Source organism: Leucoraja erinacea, chromosome 27, assembly GCF_028641065.1.
Source record: "Leucoraja erinacea ecotype New England chromosome 27, Leri_hhj_1, whole genome shotgun sequence".
Lineage (NCBI taxonomy): Eukaryota > Metazoa > Chordata > Chondrichthyes > Rajiformes > Rajidae > Leucoraja > Leucoraja erinaceus.
In genome coordinates, this window is record NC_073403.1 from 20,900,281 (window position 1) to 20,925,558 (window position 25,278).

Sequence of the window (25,278 nt, forward strand, 5' to 3'; positions counted from 1 at the left end):
CTCCAGAGATGCTGGCTGGCCTGCTGAGTTCCTCCAGTTTTTTGTGTCTATCTTCGGTTTAAAGCAGCATCAGCAGTTCCTTCCTACACATAGGACTTCAGCTCTTTGTCTGTTAGATTTGAGCACTCCGTGAACCTTTGCTGGATTTTCCTCATCTCCCAAGTGATCGACTGCAGCCTAATGTGACAGTGCGGCATCGATTTCACCTTGCAAACCCTCCGTTGAGCTCCTGCCTTCTAGGAAAAGCATAATGGAAGAATCAAAACACTAGATTACTCACTTATAGAGATGGTACTCACTAACCTTTGAAGAAAAGCTTTTGAATTATGTAAGACTTCCATGACTCATTCCCCAAGCAAGTCATTAACTGTTTCCTCCTTGGGGATGTATTGTCAAACATTACGCTGCCCAACTTATTTGCACACTCACATTGTTTCATTTTTTTTTAAATTAAAAATGTTTTCCCATGCTCTCGTAAAATACTGCATAATTGATTTCCTCTGAGTTATCTTATGAGTGTAAAATTTAAGCAGTCAAAATCCACAGGTCAGGCCGCATCTATGGAGAATGTGGATAGGTGACGTTTCGGGTCAGGACCCTTCTTCAGTGTACAATTATGGAGGGAGTGGGGCTTCCTGTCTAGAATTGTCCCGATCCCCTACTCTGGAAGGCAGCCACAGAAAGCTGTGGAGGCCAAGTAGATGGATATTTTTAAGGCAGAGATACAGTGCATTCAGTAAATATTTGGACCCCTTCACTTTTTCCACATTTTGTTATGTCACAGCCTTATTCTAAAATGGATTAAATTCATTTTTGTTTATCATCCATGTACACACAATGCCCATAATGAAAAAGCAAAAACAGGTGTTTAGAAATTTTTGTAAAATAGTTAAAAATAAATAACTGAAATATTACATTTACATAAGTATTCAGACCCTTCACTCAGTACTTTGTTGAGGCACCTTTGGCAGTGATTACAGCATCAAGTCTTCTTGGGTATAATGCTACAAGCTTGGCACACCATTATTTGTGTAATTTCTCCCATTCTTCTCTGCAGATCTTCTCAAGCTCTGTCAGGTTGGATGGGGAGCGTCGATGCACAGCTATTTTCAGGTCCCACCAGAGATGTTCTATCGGGTTCAAATCCGGGCTCTGGCTGGGCCACTCAAGGACATTCACAGACTTATCATGAAGCCACTCCTGTGTCATATTGGCTGTGTGCTTAGGGGCATTGTTCTGTTGGAAGGAGAACCTCTGCCCCAGTCTGAGGTCCTGAATGCTCAGGAGCAGGTTTTTATCAAGGATCTCTCTGTACTTTGCTCCGTTCATCTTTCCCTCGATCGTGACTAGTCTCCAAGTCCATGCCGCTGAAAAACATCCCACAGCATGATGCTGCCACCACTATGCTTCACCGTAGGTACAGTTTTGGCCAGGTGATGAGCGGTGCCTGGTTTCCTCCAGACGTGACACTTGGCATTCAGGCCAAAGTGTTCAATCTTGGTTTCATCTGACCAGAGAATCTTGTTTAGGAGCCTTTTGGCAAACTCCAAGCGAGCTGTCATGTGCCTTTTACTGAGGATTGGCTTCCATCTGGCCACTCTACCATAAAGACCTGATTGGTAGAGTGTTGCAGATATAGTTGTCCTTCTGGAATTTTCTCCCATCTCCACAAACGAACTCTGGAGCTTTGTCAGAGTGACCATCGGGTTCTTGGTCACCTCCCTGACCATGGCCCTTTTCTCTCGATTGATCAGTTTGGCTGGGTGGCCAGCTCTAAGAAGAGACGTGGTGGTTTCAAAGTTCTTCCATTTAAGAATGACGGAGGCCACTGTGCTCTTCGGGACCTACAATGCTGCAGAAATTGTTTTATACCCTTCCCCAGATCTGTGTCTCGACACAATCCTGTCTCAGACGTCTCCGGCCAATTCCTTCGTCTTCATTGCTTGGTTTTTGTTCTAACAGATTCAGATTCAGATTCAGATTCAATTTTAATTGTCATTGTCAGTGTACAGTACAGAGACAACGAAATGCATTGCAACGAACATGCACTGTCAACTGCGGGACCTTATATAGACAGGTGCGTGCCTTTCCAAATCATGTACAATCAATTTAATTTACCACTTGTGGACTCCAATCCACTTGTAGAAACATCTCAAGGATAAACAATGGAAACAGGATGCACAGAAGCTCAATTCTGAGTGTCACAGCAAAGGGTCTGAATACTTATCTAAATGTGATATTTCAGTTATTTATTTTTAATTACTTATCAAATATTTCTAAACACCTGTTTTTGCTTTTATATTATGAGGTATTGTGTGTAGATTGATGATAAAACAAATGAATTTAATCCATTTTAGAATAAGGCTGTAACGTAACAAAATGTGGAAAAGGTGAAGGGGTCTGAATACTTTCTGAATGCTCTGTAGATAGATTCTGGATTGGTAAGGGAGTCAGGGGTTATGGGGCAGGAGAATGGGGTTGAGAGGGGAAGATAGATCAGCCGTGATTTTTAATGGCGGAATAGGCTTGATGGGCCGAATAGCCTCATTCTGCTAGTATCACTTATGAACTTATGAACAGAGTCATTTGTGGAGAGGGGAAAGGGGGAAGCTACAGCCACTGAATTGATCCTGTGAAGATGCAGGAAAATTGTAGCAACTCTTTGCCACCCATTGCCAGCCTTGCTTCTGCCTCTGAATCAGGAGGTTGTGGGATCAAATCCCACCAGGGAGCCCTGCAGACTTGCATTTTATTGCAAGAATATGAAACACTGTCTGACCGCCCTCTCAGCTGAATGCAAAATAAGTCTCCATCGAGCTCTTTTCAGGAACCATGGTCTGATGACATGCAGCTGTCCCAAATTTCCTTGGGAAGGAATCATGGCGGTTCCACTTGCACTTGCCTGGATTTCTTTGGAAAATACATGCCATGATTTAATCAAGAATTTCTCTGGGCCTTTCAATGCAATACAATACAATAATCTATATTAGCCAAGTATGTTTTGCAACATACGAGGAATTTCATTTGCCAAGTCAGTCATACAAATAAATAGCAACGGAACCCACAAAATACATTTTAACATAAACATCCACCACAGTGACTCCTCCACATTCCTCACTGTGATGGAAGGCAAAAAAAAAATTAAAATCTCTTCCCTTCCTTGTCCTCCAGCGATCGGGGGCCTCGAGCCTTCCGTTGACGGGATGATCTTGACTCCTGTAGCCGGCGGCGTTTGGGCCCTCTCCGTCAGGGCGATCAGCTCCCGCATTGGGAGGGATGTCAGCTGCCCCACGCCGGGGGATCAGACCCCGGGTCGGGGCTTTTCGAACCTCTGCGTCGGTGGAGCTCCCAACTCATGGACACAGGAAACATGTTCCCGATGTGCAAGAAACATGTTCCCGATGTTGGGGGAGTGCAGAACCAGGGGCCACAGTTAAAGAATAAGGGGTAAGCCATTTAGAACAGAGACGAGGAAACACTTTTTCTCACAGAGAGTAGTGAGACTGTGGAGTTCTCTGCCTCAGAAGGCAGTGGAGGCGGGTTCTCTGGATACTTTCAAGAAAGAGCTAGATAGGGCTCTTAAAAATAGCGGAGTCAGGGGAAATGGGAGAAGGCAGGAATGGGGTACTGATTGGGGATGATCAGCCATGATCACATTGAATGGCCAAAGGGCCTACTCCTGCATCTATTGTCTATTGTCTATTGACTAGGCCTCTCCCGAGACTCCGAGCTCTCAATGTAAAATCCGCAAGCGATCCCAGGCAAGGGGTCAACTCCGCGGTGGGGCTCAAAGTCAGTCCAAGGAGGCTTCCAGCTCCACGATGTTAGGCCGCAGAGCGACCGGAGATACGATCCAGAAAACAATCGCATCTCCGGCAAGGTAAGAGACTGAAAAAAAAGTTTCCACTGACCCCCTCCCCCCACATAAATCAAACCGGAAAACATTTACACAAACTTTTAAATGCACTAAAAATAACAAACAAAAAGTGGAAAAAACAGACAGACTGTTGGCGGGGCTGCCAATCGTGCGACGCCCCCTGGTGGTATGTGCGACACCCCTTCTGGATCTAGACTGAAGGGATATCAACACAGGCTGGGAGAATGTATAGAACGGCATGCAATGAAGATGTAATGAAACATGGTGGGTGGGGTCTTGTGTGGAGAATAATTCTGACAGGCCTTTTAGGTCTGAATTGCCGGCTTTTTACGCACTGATTGATGTAGGTCATAGAATCTACAACAGTACATAGGCTAGGATGTAGATCATAGAATCTGGAACAGTGCAGTACAGCACAGGAAGAGACCCTTCAGCCCACAATGTCCGTGCTGAACATGATGCCAAGATAAACTCATCTGTCTACACATGATACATACTGTTCCATTCCCCGCATATCCATGTGCCTCTCCAAAAGCCTCATATCAACTTCCACCACCATCCCTTGCAGCATGTTCTCGGCATCCACCACTCTCTGTGTAAATAACTTGCTCCGCTAATCTCTTTTAAACTTTGCTCCTCTCACCTTAAAGCTATGCCCACTACTATTTGACATTCCACCCTGGGAGAAAGGTTCTGACTGTTTACCCTAGCTATGCCTCTCATATTTCAATATACTTATATCTCTGTGAGTATTTACTTATTCATAGAGTCATAGTCATGGAATGATACAGCATGGAAACAGGCCTTTGGGCCTAACTTGTCCACATCGCCCAACATAACTTACAAAATTCTTAAGGGGTTGGACAGGCTAGATGCAGGAAGATTGTTCCCGATGTTAGGGAAGTCCAGGACAAGGGGTCACAGCTTAAGGATAAGGGGGAAATCCTTTAAAACCGAGATGAGACGAACTTTTTTCACACAGAGAGTGGTGAATCTCTGGAACTCTCTGCTACAGAGGGTAGTTGAGGCCAGTTCATTGGCTATATTTAAGAGGGAGTTAGATGTGGCCCTTGTGGCTAAGGGGATCAGGGGGTATGGAGAGAAGGCAGGTACGGGATACTGAGTTGGATGATCAGCCATGATCATATTGAATGGCGGTGCAGGCTCGAAGGGCCGAATGGCCTACTCCTGCACCTAATTTCTATGTTTCTATGTTTCTATGTTCTATGTCCCATCTACACTAGTCCCAATTGCCTGTGTTTGGTCCATATCCCTCTAAACCTGTCCTTTCCACGTACCTGTCAAAATATTTCTCAAACATTGCGATAGCACCTGCCTCAATACCTCCTCCAGCAGCTCATTCTATACACCCACCACCCTTTGTGTAAAAAGGTTAACCCTCAGGTTCCTATTAAATATTTTCCCCTCACCTTAAAACTATGTTCTCTGGTTCTCGATGCCTGGGCAAGAGACTGTGCGTTTACCCTCTCTGTTCCTCATTTTGTATACCTCTGCAAGATAGCCCCTCATCCTCCTGCGCTCCAAGGAATATAGTCCTAGCCTAATCAACCTCTCCCTATAGCTCAGGCCCTCGAGTCCTGGCAACATCTTTGTAAATCTTCTCTGCACCCTTTCCAGCTTGACAACATCTTTCCTATAACATGGTGCCCAAAACTGAACACAATACTCACCTATACCATTGTCTTATATAACTGCATGACCGCTCAACTTTTATACGCAGTACTCTGACTGATGAAGGTCAATGTGCCGAAAGCCTTTTTGATCACCCTAATACACTTTCAAGGACAGGGACTTATTGGCCATAAAGTGAAAATCCCAGGGATACGGTTTGTGTCCGCACTGTTGCCAAGGTTACAGTACCACAGGAGAAACCAGACTGAAATATGTGATTAATAGTGTAAAAACTGCGGACGCCAAACTGAAGCCACCTTTCCCATCTGTGTCCAAATTGATCACCCTGTGAGACAAGGAGGCTTGAGGAAGATTGCTGCAAACAAATCCATTAAGGTTTATTGAACTATTTGATGTGCTCTTCCGATATAATCAAAGCAATTGCTCTCACGGTATTAATGGGAGTTACAGGGCCACTTTGCAGGTTTGAAACAGATGACTCATTTTTGCATTAGCCACTAGATGCAAGCATGTCCTTTGTGAGAAGTAATTGTATGAGATGAACTAGTTTCAGGAATCAAATAATGCTTGATAGTTCACCCAAATAACAGATGCAATTAGATTAGTATAGAGATGTGATCAATAGGGCAGCACCATGGCGCAGCAGTAGAGTTGCTGCAGTACAGAGCTTGCAGCGCCGGAGACCCAGGTTAGATCCCAACTCCCAGGTGTTGTCTGTACGGAGTCTGTACATTCTCCTCATGACCGCGTGGGTTTTCTCCGAGATCTTCGGTTTCCTCCCACATTCCAAAGACGTACGCGTTTGTAGGTTAATTGGCTTGGTAAATTGTCCCTCGTGTGTGTTGGATAGTGGTGTTAATGTGCGGGGATTGCTGGTCGGTGTAGACTCGGTGGGCCGAATGGCCTGTTTCCCTAAACTAAACTGTATCTCTAAACTAAAACTGAACATCATCATATATTTCACCTTCCCATAATTTTTTCATTGTTCATGACTATTTTCAGTAGAGATTTATTTATTCTTCCGGAGAGTTCAATAACATATTCTATTATGCTTTTTAATTAGATTTAGCAGGAATAAACTAAAATTCATCCAGTTCTGTTATTTTGTTGCATATTTTCCATCTGATTGGAGAGGCAGGAGTTGATGAATGGCCAGTTTTATTTTTAGATGCAGGTCAGTACTGGTTCATGTCCATATGGAAACAGCAGCTCATTCTAGTCTGAGCTTAACTTTTATGTGCATTTACGATTGAGGCAAACAGTGAGAAAGTATCTCGAATTGATTGCTGTATCTCTGAGTTTCATACTCGTTACAATATGATTAAAATCAATTTAAACGGCCTGTCCCACTGTACAAGGTAATTCAAGAGTTCTCCCGAGTTTAAAAAAAAATCAAACTCGTGGTAAGTATGTAGAATGTACGTAGCGGGTATGTCGGAGCTCAGGAGTCTCTTAGCGGCTCGTAACGCTAACGGCAGGTACTCGGGAAACACGGTAAGCTCGTGAAGACTCGTGAAGATTTTTCAACATGTTGAAAAATGTCCACGAGAGCCCCGAGTACCTACGAGCGGCTATTACCGTAATTCTCCGAGTTCGAATCAGGGGAAACTCGGGAGAACTCTTGAATTAGCTCATACAGTGGGACAGGGCCTTAATGCTATCATACCACCATTACGTTTATTTTGTTACTGAATTAGTATTAGATTGTTGGCTATGCAGACCAATCCATCACACACCAGCCAGAGTCCCCACCATTGACTCCATCTACAGTTCACACTGCCTCTGGAAAGCAGACAATATAATCAAGGACCTTTCCTGCCTTGGTCATTCTCTCTCCTCCCCACTCCTGTCCGGCAGAAGATCCAAAAACTTGAAAGCACGCTCCGCCAGACTCAGAAACAGCTTCTTCCCCTCTGATTTCAGACTTCTGAACAGTCCTTCCATAAACTAGGCTAATCCTGATTTTCCAACCTACCTCATTACAGACATTGAACCTCATTACATACACCGATTTTCAGGCACCCTTGGTTCCGGAGACTAGGCCGGAAAAGTTGGCCTCGGAAATCGGCTATGGGATTGGATCTGAGCCCCGGCTGCAGGGGGGCAAATTTGACCCACCGATCGGCATGGAAGTCCCCATGAGGTCAAGATCGGATGCCTCATTGTCAGGAGGACTTCCGGGGCGGGAGGGGGAGGGGTTTAAGTGTACTCTCATCATTTTGTCCGGAGTAAAGGAGGTGCCGGACCAGCAGTTGCCAGAGAATCGGTGGTGGACCTGGACTCATGTATAGTATTATCCCGAACAGCACACAAATAGAAGCTTTCTACGTATCTCGGTACACATGACAATAATAAATCAATACCCAAACTAATATCTACTGTACATTATTTGGTCAAAGTTTGACTTCTCTTTACCATCCATCCATCCCAGGAAGGTGGCACAGTGGTCCGGCTAGCAAAGATGCTGTCTTGCAGCGCCAAAGACCCTGATTCAATCACAATGACACATGAATGGTGGGCAAAGTGGCCACCCTCAATTGCCCCCAGTGTGTCAGTGAGTGGGAGAATCTGGGGGGATTTCATGGGAATGTGGCGGGGAATTAAAAAAAACGATTGATGCAGGACTGGTGTGAATGGATGATTGGTGGTCTGTGCAGATTCAGTGGCCGAAGGACCCGTCTTTGTTAGAATTAATGGCCGTACCTTTAAAAATAAATGAGGAGGAATTTGCTTCATCAGAGAATGGTGAATCTGTGGATTTCATTGCCACCGAACGCAGTGGAGGCCAAGTCAGTGGATATTTTTAAGGTGGAGATTGATAGATTTGGGATGAGTATGGGTGTGAGAGGTAATGGGGAGAAGGCAGGATAATGGGGTTGAGAAGGAAAGATAGATCAGCCATGATTAAATGGCTGAGCAGACGATGGGCAGAATGGTCTAATTCTGCTCCTATAACTTATGAACATTAATTTATGAACTTTATGCTGTATCTTCCCATGAAGCTTTGATTTAGGTGGGGAGAAAAATTATGCTCTGAGCCCCACAGCTGAATCTTTGCTTTTGGTATTTAGATGTGGGCATCAGAAAACATTAAGCTGCTCCGACATCCACCCTCCATTTTAACCCCCCACGCACTGTTGAGGTAGGCCCGGCCCCAGAGTCATTGTCACAGTCTGACATCTTTTTTGCTCTGTTGGGGTATTTGGCCAGATGTACTTCATTGCCATGCTAATAAGAAAGGCGCATCATGTCAAGGTATTAACATGGTGGCAAGCTGAACCTCTCTGACATCCAGTGTCGTTCCGAAGATAGTGGTAGGTCAATTTTGAACATTTTAAAGGTGAGCGCTTTTGATCAAGATAATCAAAATTAAAATTAATTAGAAATGCCACGCACTTTTCTGCCGCTGTAGAAGCACTTGCTTGCCTGAGGCCATTGGCATTCTTTCTTCTTGACCAAAGATTATCCGTCCCTGTATGGTAGTCGCCGACATAACACCGATTAGTGCGGCTTTAATGATGGCAGCAACAAGAGCTGCTCAGGTCACATCATGGGTGATTGGAAAGATCGGGGCCAATGCCTTTGAGCTATTGTGTAGGAGGGAATTGCAGATGCTTGTTTACACCAAGGATAGGCACAAAATGCTGAAGGAACTCAGCGGGTCAGGTATCATCCCTCGAGAAAAGTAATAGGGGTCTTGACCCGAAACGTCACCTATTCCTTTTCTCCAGAGATGCTGCCTGAACCGTTGAGTTACTTCAGCATTTTGGTTGGAACCCTTCTTCATCCTGCGAAATGGGCTTGGTAATGAACCATAATGACAGAGAGGGGAAGTCAGTCAGATGAGGATGTAAATGGATAACTGATGGCTCCAGGACTGAAAAGATGGCTCCAGGACTGAAAAGATGCTGGTTAGTACATAGAAGGACATAAAGTGCTTGAGTAACTCAGCAGGTCAGGCAGCATCTCTGAAGAACATGGATTGGTGATGTTTTGGATCGAGACCCTCCACAGTAATGGTGCTTTCCTGGGATTTAGTGTAGGAGGCCTTTCAAAGTCATGAGGCATCCTGTAGGATGGAGCTTTGCTGGAAGAATTTCCATGACCTGAGAAGACATGTTGAGGTGAGCTGCAAACCGGTGAAAGGACTGCTGAGTTCATTTGCGATGGTGAAATGGGTTTTCAATGGCTTTCTTTTCCTTAACTTAGGCTAAACGCAGCAAGGCCTGCCTTCTCCCGCAGAGGCGATGTGGTATCTGCCAGTTTAGTTTAGAGACACAGTGCGGACACAGGCCCTTCGGCCAACCGAGTCCGCATCAACCAGCGATCACCCACACACTAACACTATCCTACACACACAAGGGACAGTTTACATTTATACCAAGCCAATTAACCTACAAACCTGTATGTCTTTGGAATGTGGGGGGAAACCGAAGATCCCGGAGAAAGCCCACGCGGTCATAGGGAGAATGTAAAACTCCGTACAGACAGCACCCATAGTCTGGATGGAACCGGGTCTCTGACGCTGTAAGACAGCAACTCTTCCTCTGCCCAACTGTGTTGCCCCAAATCCAGATCTAGACTTTCTAAACATTGCACTGGCACTATTTGCTATTCACAGCAACATAGCGCTTCACAGCAATGTCTGTTTGACCAAATCTCAGGTTGGTCATGTACCTTCTTATTTGCAGCTCGGTTCAAATCCACTTGAGGATTGAGATCTGATAACGTTCATTTTCAAGAAAAAATAATGGGTCTGAAAGCAGATGAGTAATCTGAAACAGTGGAGAAAAGTGGAATTGGATACGACGGTACAATTTACAGGCTTTCAGCTCATGAGACTTCCACGTTAAGGCTCATTGAAGCGACAATTTTAACTAGATATGAGTTGAAAAAAAAAACAGTTTTGCACAACATGGTTCTCTGCAGACTATTGATTTAAAGGCAGATAGAACAGTTTGATGCAATTAAGCAATGAACTATAACATTTTATTCCCCGCTAGCAGTAAGCTGAGATCATATGGCAGTTGAAATTATTCTAGTTAGATCTGATTCGACTACTAAAGATGGTGATTAACTGGCAAAGAGTGGCAATAATTCCTGAAAAAACACCATATAACTTCTCTGAGGTGAGAATATTTATGGTACTGATATAATTACTTTGGGGAAAGTCATGAAACTAACATTACTTCAAAAAATGTGCCTTTGAATACAAACTGCAAGAAAGGGGAACAAAGCACTGTTTCCAATGGGTTTTGAAGATCCAAAGAATAGTTATATGGGCCTGTCCCACTTGGGCGATTCTTTAGGCGACTGCCAGGGACTAATTTTTAATAGAATTCACATCTGACACCTGACGACAACCTACGACACCAAAAATTGTTGCCACTGTCGTCGAAAATATTTCAACATGTTTAAATTTTGCAACAGTCACCTTTGGTCACCCAAAAAAATCGCCTGAGTGGGACGTGCCCTTTATTAAAAAGATACAGCATGGAAACAGGCCCTTCGGCCCGCCGACTCTACTTTGACCATCAATCACCCTTTTACTTTGGGTCTATGCTATCCCACTTCTTCATCCATTCCCTACACACTCTGGGTGATTTACTGAAGGCAATTAACCTACAAACCTGCACATCTTTGTGATGTGGGGGGAAACTGGAGGAAACGCACGCAGACACAGGGAGATCGTGCAAATTCCACACAAAGAGTAAATGAGGTCAGAATCTAACCTGGATCTCTTGCGCTGGAGTAACTCAACAAACCAGGCAATATCCCTGGAGAACATGGATGAGTCTGGAAGGTCCCGACCAGAAACATGGTCTTAAGCAGGGTCCTGACCCAAAATGTCACCTATCCATGTTCTCCAGAGATGGTGCCTGATCTGCTGAGTTACTCCAGAACTTTTTTTTCAAATACTTCTTTTTTATAGTATAGCATAGTACGGGATTAATATTAGTACCTGATGGTCGGCATGGACAAATGGTCACTCACGGTGCCCCGTGTCTCCGTGAGAAATGAATATCGGGAGGATTGAGACAGGCAACCAATGTAAATAACATCCAAGATGAGCTTCTAACCCATTTGATTCATTTGCTGTCAATAATGAAGTTGGAATTGACATTTTACTGCAGTCATACTCATGAAATAAACAATGTACAAATTCAAGGTACACAAAAATGCTGGAGAAACTCAGCAGGTGCAGCAGCATCTATGGAGCGAAGGAAATAGGTAACGTTTCGGACCGAAACCCTTATTCAGACTGATGGGGGATGGGGAGAAGGAAAAAGGAGGAGGAGGAGCCCGAGAGCCGAGGGATGGGAGGAGACAGCCCGAGGGCTGAGGAAGGGGAGGAGACAGCAAGGGCTAACAAAATTGGGAGAATTCAATGTTCATGCCCCAGGATGCAGACTCCCCAAGCGGAATATGAGGTGTTGTTACTCCAATTTCCGGTGTTGCTCGCTCTGGCCATGGAGGAGACCCAGGACAGAGAGGTCGGATACGGAATGGGAGGGGGAGTTGAAGTGCTGAGCCACCGGGAGGTCAGGTTGGTTACCGAGCGGAGGTGTTCGGCGAAACGATCATGTACAAATTCATCTCTGTACACACAGGAGTCGACACTGAGTGACGACAACAGCCCCAAAAGTGGAAGCCCCAGAATTCTGAGTAGCTCAACGACCACCTCGCGAGCCACATTGTCTCTGTCCTCTGATGAAGTAAGTCTTCGTGGTCTTGTACTTCACTTCATTCTCATGCTCGTGGTTTACTTTTGCCATCATTGTCCTTCTTAGAACATAGAACATTGTAGAGTGCAGCACAGGAACAACCCACCAAGTAGGTGCCGGACATGATGTCAAGATAAACTAACCTCATCTGCCTGCAAATGATCCATATGCCCCCCACAGGTATATCTGCCTGCTCATCTGAAAGGCTAATAAATGCCACTATAGTATCTGCCTCCACCACCACCTCTGGCAATGCATTTCAGGCACCCATCACCCTCTGTGTAAAAAAACCTTGGCCTGCAGTCTCCTTAAAGCTTTGCCCCTCTCGCCTTAAAGCACTGCCCTCTGGTGTGTGACATTTCCACCCTGGGATAAAGGTTCTGTCTACTGTACTCCTTGATCCTCTTCTTTCGGGTTTGTTTCTACCCTCTAACTCTACTCTGAGAAGCGGCTGAACCATTTAAGCCTTGATTTCTCCAGTGGTGTTTCACGGAGTTTCAACCGCCCCAACTGCTTCGATTGTCGGCTGCGGGGACTTTAATCGCCACGACCGTGGGAGACCAAAGAGGAAAAAGATTTAACTTTATTGCCTTCCATCACAGTGAGGAATGTGGAATCCACTGTGATGGATATTTATGTTAACTTTTATTATATGTGGTTGTGTGTCTTGTCGCCAAATTAACTGGGACATGTGACAATAAACTGACCTTGACCTTAAACCTTGAAATCTTTTACCAAAAATCCTAACAATTGGGAAATTTAGACATGGAATGTGTCCAGCCACTTAACAGCAGAGTATCAATGAGTTGAGGTTAATTCTGACTTCAGCTAACAGTCACAAACATGCGTTTCAACACAGTTCATTGGAAAACTATCAGAGCCTTAATCTCTGGGTGACTTTCAATTAAGGAAACCTGGAGAAGCACATCAGCATCTAATCCATCTGAAAGTGGCAAGGACCATTTAGACTACGGTGCCGTATCAATTTCTTATGTCCTCGTCTCCTTGACATCCCTTCTACATTCTCACAATCCCATCTAGCTTATTTTTGTACAGTCAAAATATCACTAGAGAGGAAAAGGCGCTGTTCAATTTAGCAAATACCTCTCTCTCTCTCTCTCTCTCTCTCTCTCTCTCTCTCTCTCTCTCTCTCTCTCTCTCTCTCTCTCTCTCTCTCTCTCTCTGTGAGCAGCCTTTACACTACTGCCATCTAATCCTGATAATGTGATAGTCCGTCATTCATCTTGCATATTTGTTTATCCATTAATATTCCTGCATATACAGCTACGTTTTCCTGTGAAAACGCATTTCACCAGTTTGTCAGAATTGCTTCTATTTCAAAACATGTAGTCATACTGTCATACAGCATGGAAACTGGTCCTTTGGCCCATCTTGCCCATATTGGCCAAGATATCTATACTAGTCCCATCAGCCTGCATTTGGCATCCACTACCCTTTGTGTGAAAAAGTTGTCCCTTGGAATCTTAGCCCTCACACCTTAAACCTTTGTCCTCTGGTTCTTGATTCCAACACTCTGAGTAAAAGACTCTGTGCAGCTAACCAATCTATTTCCCTCAAGATCTTATACACTTCCATAAGATCAATCCTGATCCTCCAGTGCTCCAAGGAATAAAGTCCACTTTCACAGAGAATATTTCTTGTTTAAACAACAAACATCAGCAAAAATTTCATTGGCATATGCTTCTAAAGCTTGTTTTTGTGTTGTATTGGTAGATGGTAACATTTGAATGTAATTTAAAATGCTCTACTTTAACATGGATTTCAAATGCCAGTTCCTTGATGAAGGACAGCCATACTGCCTTGTTTCAACATGGACCACACAGCAAGTCTGCCAATGGCTACTTGGGTTGAACATGGAACACTATGTATCGGAGTTCACTGTTGGCAACATTGATGGTGAACAACTCTTGCACTTGGATGGAGGTAAACTAAAGGTGAGCCTGGGAGTGTGATGGTGAAGGTTGGTCTTTGTTAACGAGGTTGCATGAGACTGATTAAACCTGTCTTTGAAGATTAATGTGACATGGTACTAAATTCAAATGCAGGAAGTCCTGTAATTTAAGAAAAATCTCCTTATCCCCTCAATCATTACGTCCAATACAAGCCCCAAACCTGGATGTACCTGATTAACTTAATGGGCCTGTCCCACTTACGCAACTTTTTCGGCGACTGCCAGCACCCATCATAGGTCGGCGAAAATTTTAACACGTTAAAAATCCAGCTGCGACCAAAAAGAAGGTACGACTCTTTGGGCGACTGAGGAGACTACTCACGACCATACAGGCGACACCCTGGCGACATGTCGCGGGGTGAAGCCTGTATGGTTGTGAGTAGTCACCCAAAGAGTCGTACCTTGTTCTGGTTGCCGTTGGATTTTCAACATGTTGAACATTTTCGAAGACCTGCTGCGACTATGACGGGTGCCGGAAAGTTACCGAAATAAATCGCGTAAGTGGGACAAGCCCATTACATGTTCTGTTCTGACAGAGCAAGAAAATGCAAGACCTTCCTCTCTGTAAGATCAAACGCATGGGAAGCTCAATCATTTTTCAGGAGATGAGCTCGCCAATAATTGTTCTTTGGAAGTCCCTTTGGATATGCAGGGAATGGAGGGATGTGGGTCACACATGGAACAATGGCGCAACAATTGAGCTGCTGCTTCACAGCGCCAGAGACCCAGGTTCGTAGGTTAGCTGTGATCTCTAGGTTCAGGACCAGTTTCTCCATAACAACCATCAAGCCCTTGAACACTACAAACACCAACTAAACTATGAACAAAAACTGTCTTGGTTGCACTCAGGCTTCGGGCATTTTCTGCACTAATATTGTTTTGGTTTAATTTAATTTATTGAACTTCTTTTTGTTTATTATGTTATCTCGAGTAGTGTACTTACAGACCTGTCGTTACAAACTCACTGCTGCAAGTAAGAATTTAATTGTTCCATTTTCGGTACTTTTGCCAATTAAACACACTTGACTCTTCACTCTTCACTCTTGTTTAGTTCAGTAAAGATACAGGGCGGAAACAGGCCCTTCGGCCCACCAAGTGCATATCGACCAGCATTCCCCGCACACTAACACTATCCTACACACACTGGGGACAATTTACATTTATACCAATCCAATTAACATACAAACCTGTACGTCTTTGGAGTGTGGGAGAAAACCAAAGATCTCAGAAAAAACCCATGCAGATCACGGGGAGAACAAACAAACTCCGAACAGACAAGCACCTGTTGTCAGGATCGAACCCGGGTCTCTGGTGCTGTAAGGCAGCAATTATACTGCTGTGCCACCATGCTGCCCGTCTGGTTAGTAGTCTGCATGATATTATTTGTAAGGTAATAACTACTGTAAACGTTGACTTCATTAGAGTTGCCCACTTGGGGAATTGATCTCACTGTGTTGAATTCATCATATTATCATATTATAAGCACACATATGGGAACAGAAATTGTGCATAGATCTTGCCCTAAGTCTGAAAGGCATGAGGTGCAAAAATATTTGAAGAATGTTTAACTCTTCAATGCAGGTGGAGGGGATTAAAGGAGCACCACACTGAAATTAAAAAAAAAAAAAACAGAATACCCAGAGTATAACTAGACTATTAATTCTAACAATAACAACATGAAGGTAAAAAATATGAAGTACATTCAAAATAACAACTTATTACGCAAAGGTTATAAATGTTTAGGATAGGAATTTAAAGAATCTTTGAGATAAATAACTTTAATCCCTTTAGCTAGTCCTATTGAGTAGTTTTATTCTGGGGCACTATAGTGAAGGGGATTAGAGCTTTGTAGAATACATTTAGATGAAATAGTCAAGGTAATGGAAGCTGCAAGGCTTTCAGTTCATCTGTGGCTTTGCTGTAGAGTCCACGGCTTTATGGGACTCAAAGGCCTGCGATAATTCAAAAGATCAAGACATGCCAAAAATTGTTTTGAGGATTATTTTGTTTCCCTGCACAGGCTTTGGGGGTCATCAACTCACAGGATCGGGCCACTATCAAAAGGAAAATCAAAGATATGAACACAGAGGTTGAAAAAGAAAGGAAAGCCTCAGAAAAGCTAGAGAAGCAGAAGGAGAAACAAAAGAAGAAAGAGCAGGAACAACTGCAGAAAAAAAGTTAAGGAAGGTGCAACGGCGTGCGAGAGGGCAATGAAACGTGTCTGCTGTTCTTCAGAGATTAATGACAGCGACAAGAAACAATGCAAGGAATGGAGGGGTTAAACTGGACATTACATGACAGCTCTGTTTGTGGGATCAATGAAGTTCACTCATGGACAGTTCAGGTCTGTAAGGGCAACTTTTGGTCTTCAAATCAAGTAATATTTCACAATGCAGGTAGATGTTTCTTTAGGTCTCAGTGGCTTACTGTGAAAAAACTTTCTGCACTTACTAATCAGCAAATTCATCCTGAATCAGTTGTAGCAGAAGAATATTACGCCGGGATAATCCATTAAAAAAATTGGATGGTGACCGTTTAAGAATAAAATCTTCCTGATTATTTTTTACATCACCAGTGAAAGTAATACCAGCTGCATCTGTGCATTTGCGTAGTGCGAGAATGTGTAAATGAAACAGCTGGGTTTTGCTTTATCTTTGGATTGTTGAAAATTATCTTTTAATAATTAAATCAGAAGGTTAAAAGGGTGAATTTGGGATCATGCCTGCATTTGAAATATTACAGGCGCTTGCACACGGATTTTTCAAACTTATTTTGTCCCACGATCCAGGTGATGAAGAGTTCAGAGACCTGGAGTGAGTTTGCAAGCCATGGTGCTGTGAGGGCAGAAGAACACTGAATACATGTATGGATGCTGTAAATGTGAAATGTGAAATGGGCCAAGATTGAGTAAAGAGACTAGATAATGGGACGGACTTGATAACTTGCCATGTGTGAGTAATGTCTTCTTGTAATAAACTGTCAGAGAGTGCATGAGAGATTAACATGGTAACAATACCAGGGAAGATCCCATTATCTTCCCAGCCTGGGCATGCAGTTGCACATTATATTCAGGACTTGTAAATGAGTTTGTTGTTTGAAGATTGAAATTAATCCAAAGATCTCGGAAGTGATGAACATTGTTCATGCTGATTTAATAATAGCACCAGTTATGTGACCTTAAATCTAAGCGTTTTTCTAGCTTACATTTTGAAAAAAGTAAAAGCCGAAAAGCAGGTGAAAGAGGTATTGCTGGGGTGGATATGTTTGTGCATGTTGCAAATATGGTCACTGAATCTAACATTTGGTCGGTCTTGCCAAATATCACAGTTCTGATTTTAAGTGAATTATTGAACATTCTGAAACATTAACTCGTGAAAAGCAATTGCAGAATATTTTGGAAGTGGCCCTAATTTTTGTTTTGCAAAATTAGATGGTGAAATAGTTTATTTTTAATGGAGGCTCTCTGCAATTGTAATTGAGTTTAATGACCACTGATGATCATTTGTTCGCTCTCACTTCTGACCATTATCTTCTACCCTTGCTATGCATTTTGGAAATAAATCCTCAGAACCTGCTGACAGAACTACAAAGTACATCAATTGCAGATCTATGGCTATTCTGTGGAATGATATTAATACAGCTACAAAGAAGCACAAGTAATACAAAATACCGCCAACTCCCCTGCACCAACCAAGGTAGGAATGTACCACAGGAAGAAAATGCAATCACATTAGTCACCTTCACACTAGCGTTAGAAGCTAGATTGCCAAAAAGCAAAAAGAGATCAAAGCACTTAAGTAGGGATTTAGTTGGAATGAATTATTTGAAGTTTTCACTTCTTTCGACAGGTAGAGATTTGTTTAAGCTTTAGATTGGTTCTTAAACCCAATCATCAGAGAACCGAAGTACTTGATTTATAAAATACACACTGGTGTACTCGGCTAATAACACACTCAAGGACTTATGTGTATTATAATATGACTTGGAGTTGATATAGATGCAAAAGTTATTTACATTTCACAGTTAAGTACAGGAGTTAAGACATCAGAGTTAGGGGACCATCAGATTAGGATATTGGGAAAGATAATTATGTGCATAAATTCTGACATAAAGTACAAAGGATCTGTAAATTATTGATGATCACTGAAGCTGGTGGAAGTAATTATCAGGTGGCTCAGACAGACAAAAGTGAATGGAGCGACTATGTTAAATTGTGTTGGCCTTGAAGGTGATAGTGTCATTGGGGTCGAGGCTGAAGAAGATGCATGCAGGGCATCCTTTGAATAAAAACCTTCTGTTTGCAGGCGGGTGAAATGCAGAGGAGGTACTGTATGAGTACCTGATAATGAAAGGACTTGACACCCAAAATGGTTTGCAAAATGTTATTTGGACCTTTGCTTTGTTTCTATAATTTGACATCCCTATCATTGTTTATAACTATTTAACAATTGAGTTAATACTTTTATAACCCAGAGATGAACAATTACTGTATACAAAGTTTATTTTAACAGGAACGATTTATGTGTTAAAAAACTGTTTGAATGTGTTACCACGGCTGGTAAACATGGTGTGGTTGCGTATGGTGAAATGAAGTCCTTGAGTGCTAGAATGCTGATGCAAATATACTGGATATGTTGTTCTCAGGTCCCTGCAAAGAAACAAAATCACTTGCTTCAGTCGAGGTCTACAAACCGTTTATAATTGAGAGGTTATGAAGATTTATGGTATGATTCCATTCATCGGTTGGGACTTTGAGTATAAGTCAGGAAGAGATGGTGCAGCTTTATAGGATTTTGGTTTGGCCACATGGAGTATTCTGTGCAATCGTCTGGTCGCCCCAATACAGGGAGGATGTGGAGGCTTTGGAAAGGGTGCAGGTTTAGCAGATCAGAGGTTCTTACTTATAAGGGGATGATGGACAAACTAGACCTGATAGAAATACATAACATTATGGGATGTATAGATAGGGTAGACAGTCAGAACCTTATTTCCAGAGTCTAGAGGGCACAGATTTAAGGTGAGATGAGCAAAATTTAAAGAAGATGCACGGGTCAAGTTTTTTACACAGAGAGCGGTGGATGTCAGGAATGCACTGCCTGGGGTGGTGGTGGAGGCAGATGCAATAGGGGTTTTACATAGGCCAATGGATTTGCTGGGAACGGGGGGATGTGGATCACATGCAGGCAAAGGAGATCAGTTTAACCTGGCATAGTGTTCAGCACAAACATCGTCACTCTATGTTTCGTGTTGAGATTTATTACAGGACATAGTTATGTTAAACAGGCCAGGGTTTTCTGCCCTACATGGAGACAGGGTTTGGCGTCAGGTAAAGCAACAGATCGCTGTCATTGCAATTGCACAGTTTGTACATAAATTGAGTAGAACGTTTTGCAAGGCACTTTAAAAAGCAGCAGTACCCTTTAAAGTGACCTGTTAAAAATGCAGACCTTTAGTCACGCTCCTTACGGTAATCGTAAGCCATGTCTTGTAAAATACTCAGCCTCGCCTGACATTCATTTGTAACAAATTGACTTTAGCCTGTCTAATGAACTGCTTCATGGTCAATCTAAGCTTGCATTAGAAGTTTGGGACTGGATTTGTACTTTAATAAACGACCGTTTAATGGGAAGCAAAACTGCGAAGAAGCAACAAAACAAAGTGCCATTTCTTCTTTCACTTATTTTTTTGTTGTAAGCTTTAAACAGCAATATTGTCTTAACTCTTATCTTGGCCAACAGTGATTATGCAAATTAAGTTGGAAATCAATGCTGCTTTCTTTTTAGATGAATATCTTACTTTTGATTAAATCTGTTCAGCGCAACCTTTTTTCGTTTGCGCACTCCTAGATAATTGCACTGTATACTTGGGCGTGCTTCCACAGACCAAGCAGACGTGATTGATGACTGTATTTTGATGCAGTGGCAGGCAGTACATTATTGAAAACTGATCACCACTTTGTATCAGTGAAAGAATTAACCACAAAAGCTCAGGGTTATTGAATTGTGGAAAACGTGGCCACTCGGAGTCCGGTGGTCTGTCAGACATTTTCTTGAATTGTAGGCTTCATCCTCTCTTTCCTTAGGACAAAGGAAATGCTTACCCCAACACTCCTATCTTTAACTCATCTTTTTCATCATTGACCAAACTCTCCTTCTCCAAGGAAAGACAAAGAAAAGGAAAACGGAAGCCCGATTGATGTTGGCGGCACAGTGATGAAGCTGATGGAGCTGCTGCTTCACAGCGCCAGAGTCCCGAGTTTGATCCTGACCTCGGGTACTCTCTGTGTGGAGTTTGCACATTCTCCCTGTAGGTTTCCTCTAGGTGCTCTGGCTTCCAGCCACAACCAAGACGTGCAGGTTTGCAGGTTAATTGGCCTCTGCAAAATTGCCCCAAGTCTGTAAGGAATGGATGCAAAAGTTAGAGAACATAGAACTAGTGTGAATGGATGATGGATGGGTGGCATGGACTCTGTGGGCCAAGGCCTGTGTTTCCATGCTGTATCTCCAATAATAATGTTCACCCATTTTTCCAGTAATTCATCCTTTCTTCTCAAATAAATGGATCTTTTTCCAAGCTGGAAGGATGTGAATAGTGAAGTAGCCCAGAGGTTGGTTCTTGGCCCACCAATGTTTCTATTTACATCAATGACTTGGAGGTGGGAACGATTTGTGAGGTTTCCAAGTTGACAGAAAAATAGGTGGAAGGGTATGTTGTGATGGGGAAACTTTGATTCAGCAATGTGATTAGATAGCTGGAGAGATTGGGTGAAAAGAAGTTTAATGTGGGGAGGTGTGAGGTAATGAATCAAATGAGTTAAGAGGAATCAAAGCTGGATCATTATCTAATGGAGAGAATTTGAAAACTAGTGGAGTTCAGAAGGATCCCGGAGATATAGCGCATGCAGAGCAAAAAGTGATTCCAATGAGTCATTAAGAAGGAAAACAGCGTGCTAACCTATATTGTGAAGGGGTTGGAGTTTAAGAATTGGGAGGTTTTGCTAAAGTTGTGCAGGGTGTTGGCAAGACACTGGAATACTGCACACAGTTTTAGTGCCCTGCAAAACAAGATAGAGTAACATTGGAGGCAGTTCGAGGGAGATTCACCAGGCTAATTCCTAAGATGAGAGAGTTGTCCATTCAGGAGAGATAAGATAGTTTGGGTCTGTATTCCGTGGAATTTAGAAGAATAGCAGTTTCTTTTACTCAGATATATAAGATCCTAGGGTGTGTGACAGCATCAGTATTGAGATGTTTTCTCTGGTGGGAGATTTACAAGCAAGGGGACCTAGCTGCAAAATAAGGTGCAAATGAGTCTGGGGTGTGCAGAAAGCTGTTCTCTCAGATGGCAGTCCACCTCAGCCCCTGAGGGTGGAGGGGGCCAGATCATTAGATACATTTAAAGTGTGGGTTGAAACATTTCCGACATTGAGGAATTGAGGGTCACGGGAACTGGCTTAGGAGGAGTTGACGCCAGCATAGATCAGCCATATTGACAGGCTTGGGGTAGGCCTGACGGGCTTGGGGCCTGCTCCTACCCCTATTTCCTTCCGTTCTTGTGGTCCTGTATCTCGTGTTCCTTTATTCCCAAAGTTGTGCTCCTAAGGGGAACACCATTGTTGCTCCTTCACTCACCCCCTATCTCTATCTGACTCCATCACCCCAAACATCCGAATAACTTGTCTTATGCTTTGAATAATCTTTGTCCTTGGTGAAAATCCCTCATGCAACACGTCTTCATCTGAACAAAATGAATTGTTTTTAACATCCTAAAAGAGTCATTTTTTTTGTTGGTTCAAAGAGACAGTGATATCTAACTGTGGAGATGAGCAAGTTAAGCTAGAGCTTTAACATTTACTCTGAAGGTGCAATATACTGAATGAGACGAAGATTCGGGCATTTTTTGGCAAGAACATCAGCTTGAAGGAAACAAACAGCAAAACAATCACAGATATATCAGCTGATACGTGGAATTCTCTCTGGGATGTTGCTAATTCTGAATGTTTGATTCTTATTGTCGAAGTGACAGACTTTAGCCGACAGCACATTGTTCACTCAGATTAAGCATACTGTACAAAAACCACAGACTATTCACTGCATGGACTTTAGCATCCAACAAATACAGATAACACTCTCCCCCTCTTACAGTCTTAAAGCAGTTAGTAATTTCACAGCCTGGCTATGCGTGTACAAACACCATAATCTATTTCAGCACCTTGCTGATGTTTTGAGTGTGGAAATGTATATGATCCTTTCAAAAAGATTAATGTACGGGTATTGGTTGCGACTGGTCTTATGCTAGCAAATGTTATATTGATGTTAATATTGCTTTCAGCCACAGATGGACATTTGACCACTAAATTATAATTGGTAAAGCAAAGGAGATAACTTAAAATTTACCACTCACAGTTCAAACTCAAAAGTGCTTTGAATTACCTTTTTTGTCCAAAGTTAAATAAAAATGGCATAATGGTGACTGTTTTTGTAATGCAAAGGGTTTATTTGCGAATGGACTTAATGTATGGGTGTGTATATTTTAAATTGAATTACTTTACTAATGCAATTTTATTTATTGAAGTTTCAGTGTTATATAAAACCTAAGATACCTTGTTTCACTTATCAATCAACATATGTTTGATCGTGTTTTTTTTTAATGGAATTATAACTGAGATGATAAATTAGTGAACAGGATGAATCGGTGGAGGCAAGAATATACAAGACGCGTCATGAAAAACAGAAAGTTGAAAGGGCCCTTCCTTCTCGACTGAACAACGATCAATGAAATGAGAATGCTGAGAGGATGTTGTATGGCTAGAGATTCTGTTGTATACATTCAATTGATTGAATTGAAAGATACAACATGGAAACAGGCCATTCAGCCCATCAAATCCACCCAACCATGGACCACAATAGTATTATGTTATCCCACTTTCGAAACCACCTCCTAAGCACCAATTTACAGAGGCAAAAAAAAACCTAAAAACCTGGACATCTGTGGATGCAGGAGCAAACTAAATCCACGTAATCATTGGGACAACATGCAAACTCCACACAGACAACACCTAAGGTGAGGATCGAACCTGGATCTTGGGCGCTGTGAGGCAGCAGCTCTGCCAACTGTGCCATTGTCCACCTTATGACGAGCAATGATATGTTTGTACAATTGTCATTGTGTTTTCAAGAACTATTTTCATCTTGGATTATTATCTGTATAGTAAAACATATTGTGGGGATAGACATGTGCTCAAATATATATGACTTGGGTCAGTTGAATATGAACTAATATATCTTCATTTTTGTCCTCATAAATTTACAATTACTTTATTGGGAGATAATTTCATTCCTCTTTGTGCGAACATCTCTGCCCGTTCTTTATACCATTCATTTCACATTTGTTGGTTCCTCCAGAAAAATGAAATTTCTGACAGGATATCTTTTCCCATTCTTCATGTCTCTGTGTTTTTGGATTCAATCCATACAAAATGAACCCTAATCTTTCATCCATGAGAAATTTCACAGCCTATTATTCATAGCCTAAATTAGCACCTATTTTACATGTACCACTCACGCATAAATTCAAATGAATCAGGATTTGGAGCCAAGAGTAAAGAGAGAGTCGAGATTGTTTCATTGTCATTGGTACTGAAAATGAACAATGAAATTATTACTTGCAACAGCATAACAGGTTTGTTAACAGAGTACTCATGGATAACATAAGAAGCAAAATAGTTCAATTAATTAACAAAAACAATATTGGTGCATAAATAACTTGAAGCCCCTAGTGCAACCAAGAAAATTACTTTAGTTGGTGTTTGTAGTGTTCAAACGGTTGTTTGTCAGTGGTTGTTGGGAAAAAGCTAGTCCTGAACCTGGAGATCATGGTTTTCAGATGTCTCTTCCTTCATCCCGATGGCAGGAGTGAAATGAGAGCGTGGCCATGATGGTGTGGCTCCTATTGACTGTTCATTCAAAAGATAATTAAGTCAGGAAATGCTGGAAAAACTCAGCAGGTCAGGCAGTATCTGTGGAAAGAGGAATGGTTAATGTTTCAAGTATGGGAACCTTTATCAGAACTGGGAAAGAGAGAAATAAGTGAAATTATGCCCAAACAAGGTTGATCAGGTACTGTGGACATTGTTCACCTTAGATCACCTGCTGTTTCTCTACATCAAATAGGCACCTCATAATGAGATTATTATACAATGCCCATGTCCACAGTTACCAATATAAATTTTAGCTCCAAGATGCAGCTGCAATTTCCATTTAACAGTCACAGTGAAACAAAGAGCACATCAAGCCGAGATCCCCAATGCGTTGTTAATGAAAGTGTTTCCAATCCAATGTCGAGTATCGATCGAAACAAATGACAGATTCACAATCCTTAGGTCAAAATAATCCCCCTGTCATTTTCCTCTGTTTGTCGTTGTTTACAAACTTTTTTGTTCCAGGTACTGCTGTTCCTTGCACCATGTCCACTACCATACTGATTATCTTGTAGAAGGTGTGGGCTCATTTATGGCATGAAACCGTGTCAGGCCAGTTGGCCCAACACATTGATGATCACTATGTCAACCTTCAACAATAGATCTTGGCTGTTCCCCTCTGGAATCCAGCAGGGAAAACAATTGCACATCAGTACTGAGTCGTCAATTATCCAATTTCTAAGTAGACATATAATATATGCACTTCTAATACCCGTCTCTTCAATACTGTTATCTTAATATTTTAACAATATTACACATTTTGAATTTTGTTTACATTTCAGAATATGACTAGTAAAGCTGATGTTATGTGTTACTGAATGCTTAGCTCAATATAAAGCATAATTTTTTTTATTTTATTTATGTACTTGCATATTTTTGTAGCAAGGCATTATAGCAAGTACAATAACTGAGGCTTTGCTATGATTTTTAAGGCAGAGATAGATAGATTCTTCATTAGTACGGGTGTCAGAGGTTATGGAGAGAAGGCAGGAGAATGGGGTTAGGAGGGAGAATTAGATCAGCCATGATTGAATGGTGGAGTAGACTGGATGGGCCGAATGGCCTAATTCTA

At 42.3% G+C, this 25,278-nt stretch overlaps 1 protein-coding gene across 3 annotated transcripts in view; it reads left to right on the top strand.

Annotated features, from left to right (window-relative positions):
* The window catches only part of samd14 (sterile alpha motif domain containing 14), a 119,555-nt gene extending 95,321 nt beyond the window's left edge, over positions 1 to 24,234 (top strand). For all 3 annotated transcript variants that reach the window (XM_055657271.1, XM_055657272.1, XM_055657273.1), the window contains 3 exons: positions 12,142 to 12,246; positions 14,049 to 14,210; positions 16,248 to 24,234. In XM_055657271.1, coding sequence (XP_055513246.1) covers positions 12,142 to 12,246; positions 14,049 to 14,210; positions 16,248 to 16,409 — 429 coding nt within the window. In that variant the 3' untranslated portion in view covers positions 16,410 to 24,234. The remainder of the gene's footprint in view (positions 1 to 12,141; positions 12,247 to 14,048; positions 14,211 to 16,247) is intronic.
* Positions 24,235 to 25,278: the final 1,044 nt, after the last annotated feature.